The 9,372-nt window shown below is 45.3% G+C and overlaps 1 protein-coding gene across 1 annotated transcript; it reads right to left on the reverse strand.

Moving 5' to 3' along the window:
- Window positions 1-2,238: 2,238 nt before the first annotated feature.
- On the reverse strand, window positions 2,239-9,369 carry LOC104168910 (protein kinase domain-containing protein, cytoplasmic-like; the record flags this gene model as incomplete). Its single annotated transcript, XM_009709676.1, has 6 exons — window positions 2,239-2,342; window positions 3,754-3,930; window positions 5,435-5,539; window positions 5,620-5,699; window positions 6,820-7,091; window positions 9,238-9,369. Coding segments are annotated over 6 exons (870 nt in total), but the record flags the coding sequence as incomplete, so codon positions are not given.
- Window positions 9,370-9,372: the final 3 nt, after the last annotated feature.

The raw sequence follows: 9,372 nt of genomic DNA on the forward strand, positions 1-9,372 counted from the left end.
ATGTCGTACAAAAGCCACTTGCTGTGGCAACAGCAGATTGAGCATTGGGATTCTTTGAAGCCTGGCTTCCCTTTTTATTTATTTATATTGTTATTATCATCATTATTTAAGAACCATGTGCTCAAAACTTTCAAGGCAGGATGACATGGTCTCTGCTCCCAGGCTCTAACTGCAGGTTTGATACTGGAACCTACATTTATACAAGCAACACTGCCATACCCTGCACCATCTGCCAAGGGGCTGGACCTGACTGCCTGGCAGGCGATCATACAATGAAAACTTGATGGAAAAATCTGCAACATGAAAGGAGCACCACATGACTAAAATACACAACGTTTTTTTTACCAGGAGAGATTTTTAAGATGGGAAGATCTTTCTTTCTGACACAAACTGGAATCACTTCAACTTTTGCATTCTCTCTCTGTTTCTTCCTCTCTGAAATGACCCCAGGCTGGCCCTTGCCCTTGCTTTGGCAATGTACTTCTGATTTGTATCTCAGGAGGCTGAGAGATATGGAATAAACTCTCATTACCTCTTGCTAATGTAAAGCACCACACAGCAGATGCTTGAAGCCCTGCTCAGTAGGGTTGATGTAAAACAATAGTGGACCCCTGGCAGGACCTTTCCTTCAACTTCCACAGGACCCACTGTAATGGAGAGAGTGGTCTGTGGCTGCCCATTTAAAAAGCCTTGCCTTCACAAAGCCTGCAGCAGCAATGTGGCCATCACTAAGAAGAGCCGCCTTGTTGTGCTAACTAGGAATTCTCATTAATTGATATCACTATCAGAGTCCCCGAGCCTCAGTGTAAGCAGCAGGGGGTTATAGTGCATGAGAAAGCCCCCATGCAATGGCATTGCTGTGGGTTAATAGAGTACTAATGAGCTGAAAGGTGAGATCCTGCACTGGGAAACACAGGACCAGATCATGAAAAACAGAGCACAAGCCCAGGCAAGAGCTCAGACATCTTTAATCAGGGGGGGTACCCCAGCTGCTACCGGGGCCCACATGGAAATAGCCACACCATCGTAGGCTACAAGGAGTCAATGGCAACGTCCAGAGAGCTGTCATTTCCACCCAGCAGCATGGGCTAAGTGGAAAACTCAATGTGGCATCGCACAGAGGCTGCAGCGTGGCTCTCCTGCAAAAGGCCAGGGACCTTCCCTTGCGAGCCATGAGATTTTTCAGAGGCCACATCTACAACTTTAGTGAAGAGCAGATGCAGGAGGCTCTTGGGATCAGACTTTCTCATCTACACTTGTGAGCCTGAAAGCACAGCCACAGAGCATCCTCCAAGACGTAAGTGTCCAAGGGGCTCGGGCACATTCATACACTGCTTAGAGCACTCACAGGTTGTCCTCCGGAGTGGGCAATGATGGTAGGTGAGCTGAAGGTAGGAAACACTTGCATTCGTTCATTTGGTTGCAGTAAAGACTTAGACAATTAAAGAGAAAAACTTTTCACAGCATGCTTAGAATAAACATAGTCATTCTTTATCATACAGAGTCATGCATTACACATAAATAATTTTAATGTCTCGCTCTTTCACAGAAAGTAACACAGAAAAACCTTCAAGGTTGATACATGGGAGCTGGTATTATGAATCGCATGGAGTCAAACCCAAATCCTGCATCCAAACATGCAGACATTTGGTTCCAGAGTTGACCTCTACACCACCTCTCTCCCTTGCCCTGGAAGGAACTGAATCAGGACCCTCCTTGGAAGACCACCCCCATCATCAACCTCTGGTTAAGGATCCCAATCCTGCAACCTTGGTCCCATCGCTGAAATCCAGTCCTTTACATTTGCGGTGGTATGAAATCCTGGTGGGCAGCTGCAGAACAAGCTGTTGCCTTCTCCAAGGTGCATTATCCATAGGTTTTCAGAGGTGACTGAACTAACTAAGCCTACCCAAGCTGGATCCCTTGCAGCTATTTCTATTTCTTGGCTGACAAGCTGGTTACCGAAGCAGCAAGGCTAGGCATTGCACAGTCTAGTGACATTTGACTAAAACTGGGACTGTTTAGGCAGAACAGCACTGTGGGAACAGATAAAGAAGCTAGCGGGGCTGCAGTGAGAAATCCGAGCTTTGATCAAAGAGACAGCAGCATTTGACTCTATCTGAGCTGGCAGTGAGATCCCATCCCAAAGCAAAATAAAATATGTCATTCTTCTCAGCAGATGAAATTCTCCCCAGTGGTTTGTTCCTCCCAGGATCATTTTATGTGATCTCATTGTCTTTAAAGTCTTTCCCCTGAGGAAGCTGATCGTTTAATATAGACTACAGCATTAGCATCCGGTATTAAATCAGTCAGGCTACTCTGAAACAAGGCGAGTGGGCGTCCTGGAAAGGAAATTAAAATGCAAGTTTAATAGAGGAGATTGGTTCACCTTGACCCATGCTATTTATTGCAAAAGACACAGGAATACACTGCTTGCTGAACGGATGGTCACTCCATGCTGCCATAGATGTGTTTTACACTCCCAGTAAACTCCAGATGCTCACCGAGTGTGCACAGGGAATGCACAATCGGGCCCCGAGAGGCTTTTACATCTTGCTTTGCTTTACCAAGCTGCCCTAAGAGGGACTAGCATGTTCCCACAGCTCTCGTTAATCCAACTGACAAAGTTAGGCACTCAGCATTTCAGCCACACGCTTTTGGCATCTTTGGCTGCAAAGATGAGCTGTAAAAATGTGAGGAAGAAAAATGTCAGGAAGGGAAATGTTAACAGATCACAGGCACAGTGCGGGATGGCAGGGATCAGCATCCGAGCCAGGCGCTGCAGAAAGGGTCTTCTGTCCCATGTGCAGCTTCTTCTGTATCCCCACCACTGTTTTAAGCAGGGTTCTTCCCAGCCAGGCACTGAATACAGCAACTAACAGCTGCCCCGTGGGGAAGCCAGATGTGATGTGTTAGGCACAACTCACACAATCCATTGTGGCCGTGAAACCGGCTCAAAGACATTTATGTTGCATCAGTGCAAGCACTCTTATGTCACTAGTTAGCCACATGCCAGTTGCAGATGAACCCACAGAAAAGCTGTGGGGTTAGTAGTTTTGGGAGTTTTTTTTTAAATGTCATGTGAGCCAACAAGACACGATTCTTCAGCACCATCGTGACTGAAAACACTCATTTACTTCATTTAGTGTTTCACTTTATAAGTAATTTAGCATATGACAGAAATATCAGCTAAACGAGGTAATTTATAGTAATGCTGAAAACATGCTAACTGTAAGAGACTATAATCAGAGCTAATTACAGGGACATTTTGGAAATCCATTGGTTTGGGGCTTTAGTTATGATAAAGGGGATAACAAATTCTAAGCTATGATTCTTTTAATTATAACAATAGCAACCATCTTCTTTTACATAGCTTCTTTCATCTCTAAAAACCCCACAGCTTTTTGCAAACTATACACACCACAGGAATTACTTAGCGTAACACCAAAGTGAAGCCATCTCTGCATGAAATAAGTAACTGTTTAACAATACCTAGCAGTCCTGTGCAAAATTTGTAAAGGAAAGAAGGTGCAGAAGGAGAATATAATTTCTCTTATGTCTCCTTACAAATACTCAGGGGATCCTTGGATGCCCACCCCAGCAGCCATCTCATCTTGAGAATAAGAAGGCAGCTTTTATATGCGCCCGCAGACTCAAGGCACTACGGAGGAGGGCAGCAGCATCATCCCCACTCGTGACTGCGGAAGCAGGGGCACCACAGGGCAATATCCCGTCACACCTGCCCAAGCTCACCTGTCCAGGTCCTCCGCTGGGTGACGATAAAACTTTGACACTGTGATTGGGAGTTACAAATCACGGCAGCTTCCTCGGCGCTGTGAACGGAGAGCAGGCATGCCAGGTGGCTGTAGGAGGGCCAGCACTTGTAGTCTTCTCCTTCCACTGTTCGGAAGCCCTTTACGGAGATGTAGTCTGGGAACAGAAAGAGGGGGTTTAGGGAAACTCTTTAAGTGCACTTTCAGAGACGAGTTACACTATACATTTAGTATGTTGCACTTCAGTGAGACTCTTAAAGGAAATGTGATAGTGATAGATTGAACTGACCTGCTTAGATGGAGGCAGTGGAGGTGCAAAGTTAAAAGAAACCCAAATCCTGACTTTCGGTTCTGCTATGGAGCACAGGACAGCAATTCCCCCATTGATATAAGAGAGGGGGCAGAGCTCTCAAGGGTGAAGGGACAGGGGAGCGACCACAGGCGTGGGTGAGGGGGGGAAGCTGCTGTGTGGACCCACAGACCCTCCGCTTCTTCTCCAGACAAGCCAACCTCACAACATCCTCTCCTACACCTCAGCCCCAGCAATAAGAACCAGCTCACCACAGATCCATCACCGAGCTACGTGGAGCACGTGCTGACCCACCCACAGGGACAGGAGATTTAGGAACCCCAGTGGGGGAAAGGGAGGCCAGATCCTACTCCAGTGGGATACAAAAGATCTGACAAGCCTGAGCGGGTGATGTACAGGCTATTGTTCATTGACTGCTAAGAGTCTTCCCCCATCTTCCCGCACCTCTAGGATGGTGATCGTTTTGGCACATTGCTGCTGGGCCAGTTGCGAAGCCAACAGGTAGGTGTTGGAAAATACTAGTAATTCCTGTTAAAGCTGCTGGTCCTTCAGTGCAAATGACCAGATATCTTTCTTCATAACGGTGCAAATTCCAGTTCTTTCACACATAAAGAGATTTCCTTCCACAAGCCACCATGACCACCCCACCATCTCAAGTGAACACTCAGGAAAATGTAAGCCACAGTAACCACTGGACTTTCAAAGCCTTCCTTTTGATTAGCCTCATCTCTACCACCAAATGGGTCCTTTTCAGAGGAGTGCACCTCACAAAGGCTCATTTATCCATCCACAGGTCCAATAGGATGGTTTTCAGAAAAAAAAATGTAGAGGGCACTAAGGCCCCAGCTACTCTGCCACACTCATCTCGGTGTTGTCACCTCCTCACTGTACATTCCCGTAATAACCTGTGCTCGGCAGTCAGAAGCCACCAAGTGAAACGGGAAGTTTCAGTATCAGCCCAGAAAACTGACCTATTGGTCTAAAGAATAAGATGAACCCAAAGAGAGACAGGAGACACTCAGTTTGCTTCTCTGGTCTGGTTGCTGAAGCTATCCCAAATATATTCACTTGAAACACTGACGCACATTATGAGAAGAGTATTCAGAAGCAGTGCAGACATATGTCCACGTGTAGGCCAGATTGTCTGCACTGCATTTACTTTGCAAAGCAATGCAATCATGCATAGCTCCCATGAAAAAATAACAAAAGGCTGCTCAAAAAAGAGAGACTTTTGGTGCTTCTTCTAGTGACTATACAGTGTCTGAATGTAGAGGAGATCAGAATTTGACCAGTGACCAAGTTCCTTACTCCCTCAGTAGTTATGTTACTTAAAGCATTCGAAATCATCTACCTTTTAAAAGAAGTGGTCTTTCCTGCAGATAGAGCCCAGACTTGTACAGGTGTAAAACCTTTTCAAAAGCTTTCAGCGTTTCATTTATTCCGTATCGTAATTCACCTACATTTGAAGATGAGAAAGATCCATGAGAAACCATTTAGAGATTTCTATTAAAGAAGTTTATGAATATTAGCTGGTACCTGTTGCATTCAGAATATCGCTCAAAAAGGGCTGCAAAGCCGGTGGTGCAGAGTGTGGCAAAAGATAGGTGAAAAAATACCTGCAAAAAATCCCACAGACTGATTAGAATGCAGTGGCTTAATTTCCCTGGTGATTAAGCTGTCTACATTTTCCTGTGACTCAATTATCCATATGCAACTAGTAAGTCTGCTTTGGTTATTAAGTTGTGTTTGAGCACTTCATTGGTATTTAACAGACTGTTCTGTGCGTTGGGCTGAAAACTTGGTCCTTGCAGTACAGCATGCTGCCAAGCACCGCGTGAAATCTACCTTGCAAAGGCTCATGCAGTGGAGCTTTTCCTCATTCCCTGGGGCCATTTTTGTACACTAAGAAATGCATTTCCCACCAAAAAAAGACCTGTATAAAAGAAGACTCATGTAAGACTTTTCCCTTGACCTGAAAAGTTTTGGCATTCTTATTGGCCCTGGAAAGGCAGGGCAACTCATTCCCTGAACCTTCCAGAAAACTGTTCTACAAAAGACAAGTTCATTACTGCAAGGCTGCAATAATCTAGGCAGGGATTTGCCCTTTAACACTGAATCCTGCAAATTCAGGCTCCCTTACTAAGTCCTTCTATGTAAATATCCAGCTGCCAAGGCTTCCCCCTGGTACTTGACCTGTCAAGCATCTATGGTGAGTGGAAGTCCTCGCAATTTCAGCTGGTGGCCTGCACGAAGTGCTGCAGCAGTCAGTGTCCCTTGCCTGTTACCTGTTTCGTTGCTTTTCCATAGGTGCCCATAGTCTCCATAGGGAGACTCAGAATTCAAGGGAAGAGTTAGCCAGCCTGTTCCCAACAATGGGGACTCAAAGCTGGTGGGCTTTGGCAGGTGGCCTGTGCTGCCACTGCTTTCAGCAACCACAGCCTGTGGATGTCAAGCACCAGGGCTTGTTTGGCAAGCAATAAATTCACAGGTGCAACCTTTGGGGTAAGTTGGGGAAAGGCAGCAGCAGAAGAAAAATGCCTTCATTCTCACCAGACAACAACTACACTATTTTCCTGCCTTCTAAGAGAAATAAACTTGCTTCAAAGCCATGCTTAACTATCCTTTGACAGAGGTGAGGGGAAATCACTGTGTGGAAGAAACACAGGATACTAGAGGCTACATGGCAGTGTGTGAGCTCAACTACCTCAGATTTTCCACCCATCTCGCTGGACATACCGATAAGCATTAAAAAGATTCTTCTTTTCATTTATTCCTTCACATTTCCCAACCGCAGAGCATTTGAGAGGGAAACTTTTTGTAGGGAAGTCGAGTGTGCAGTCATTATCTTCCTTGCATGACAGTTCCTCAGTGCTGGCATCATCCATGTCTGTCACTTTTAGGTTTCCATCCACCATAACAAACTGCCTCGGCTGGAAATCCAAGAGGACTATTGAACCCAGGGGGGAATGTGCCAAGTAAAACAGCAGTTTCACAAGACTCAGGCAAATCTGAGAAAGAGAAGATGAATATGCATGGGAAATACAGATGAAAAACAGCTATTAAATTGGAAGTAGAACAAAGGGAAGGGCATTTAATGAAATTAAAGGCCAAAAAAAAAGCATATAGTACTTAAAAGGTAATTATATGTATGCTACAAAATTTATTATCAACATTGCCACAGGATTTGACTGGTAAGTAGTTTAGCAACATTTTTTAAAAACGTGCGCATACGAAAAGAGACATTTGCAGTTAGAGGAACTAGAGGAGAAAGCTGTGAGGAAAACAATAGCAGCCTTCATGTTTCAGGAGCTATATTGATTTGCTAGCTGAAATCAGAAGGCTTTTTTCCCACTCTGGCATAGAATTAATACATTCCCCTCCCCATGCTGCTCCATACAGACTGAGGCTCCATGGTCATTAACACCAGATTCACGCCTTGCCGCATCACTCAGCAGTATGAATTTGGGCACACAATCATGGTTCTGAAGAATTAGACAAAGCATGTAATGTATTTATTGCCAGCTTTTTTGCTTTTATGTCAACTTTCTGGCAGCAGGGAAAGGTCAGACAATACCTGATCCAGCAGAAAGCTCGGTAAACGATTTTTGAACAAACTAGAGCTAGAAGAGCACTTTTATACTGCGCTAGCACTTTGTTCAAGTAGCTTTTTGCAGCAGTTTTCATTCAGTGTCGGGAGCCCTGGCATCAGACAAACTGTATCGTCAGCGAGGTGTGCCAGGCAGACCCACGCCACCCCTTGCTGCCTCCGATAGCGATCTGTGCAGGCGAGAGGGTTTGTTCACTTGGAACAGCTCGCAGAATCGCTGGTATCTGATGTGGCTCATCAGAGGGGAATCCCAACCATTTAGATGCCCTAATTAGAAAGCAGGACTAGACAGTACCAGTGTAAATTCTGAATTAGTTCATCAGTCAAAAGATTATTAAAACCCTAATGCCATCGTAACCAAATTAGTTCATCAGTCAAAAGATTATTAAAACCCTAATGCCATCGTAACCAGACCTTACCACCAGCTAACCCAGCATCATACGTTTCTAGCTCTACAGGAGACTTTGGCACATTTGAGAAGATGAGGTGCTGGGAAAGCTATGTAGAAGCCAGTATGAAATAGTTTGTAAGCAGAAGTGGAACTCCACAGGCCAAGAGAAATTACTCTGGAAGCTCTGACGCTATTTTAACTTGATTAGTGAAGCAATCCTAAGAATCCCAGCTTCACGTCCCGCAGCTGAGTGAGCACAGTTGCCACACTCCCCCGTTGGCTTGGATGGCAAGGCTCCTCTTCAACATTAAGGACCACATGCAGGCAGGGATTTTATTTTGGGACTTTTGTTGTGGTTTTATTTTGCCCAAAGCATTTCTTATTGACATTAAGGTACCCATGCTTCTACTTGATTCTCTTTTTCCTCCCAGGAACCAAACAAGTAGTAGTGAATCCCCAGCTGAGACCTTAGGGCAAACTGTAATACAAGCTATAACCAAAGTAAGTGCCATGTCACAAGTCATTTATGTTCCTGGGGAGCTTAAGAGTTGTGGGATGCTTAGGAGACAAGGCGGATCTCACTAACAGGGATGCAATCCTAGCACCTACTGCAGGAGGAAAGCAATTTAGCAGTGTTTGTACTACGGTAATACCTAAAGGGCTAAGATTAGAAACATCATACAAACACACGGTGAGAGACAGGCTGCTCAGCTTGCTGCCTAAAACAGATAATACACAGAAAACAACAGACTCGTGGTGCAGCGAAGTGGCTTTCCCAGCCTGCTGAGGGGCCTCACTACGAAAGCCCCTCTGTGGCGTGGAGCAATATAGAGGCAAAACTAGCAATCTAGTGTAATGCCAGGTATTAAACACCCCCCCAGCCCTGAACAAGATTTTGTGGCTGTTTCCTCCCAGACGCAGCTCTTTTAACATCGCTCTAGAGAGAAGGAATATAACTGTGAGATGCCAGGCTAGGGGTATTTTAATGTGATTTAAAAGGAGTGAAAGCAACAGGATTTAAGGACAATTTACGGGAGCAAACAGAGTGTCAGCATGACAATCTCGTTTGTCCCAGCAGTCACCATGGGCTCTTCGCATTTACCCAGTTTGCGGTCTAAAAGCGACGGATAAAACCCCCTTTGTTTTGTTTTCTTACTTTAAATCTCTCCTCCCAGGGGGTCTGCAGAAGCTGGATCATCTCCAGGGGGGATCCCAGCTCCAGCATAGCTGTGACCCGCATGTCAGCATCTCCGCTATTATCATAGCATTGACCGTGCAGCTGCCGGGAGGG

This window comes from Cariama cristata, unplaced genomic scaffold, assembly GCF_000690535.1.
Source record: "Cariama cristata isolate BGI_N322 unplaced genomic scaffold, ASM69053v1 scaffold21290, whole genome shotgun sequence".
NCBI lineage: Eukaryota > Metazoa > Chordata > Aves > Cariamiformes > Cariamidae > Cariama > Cariama cristata.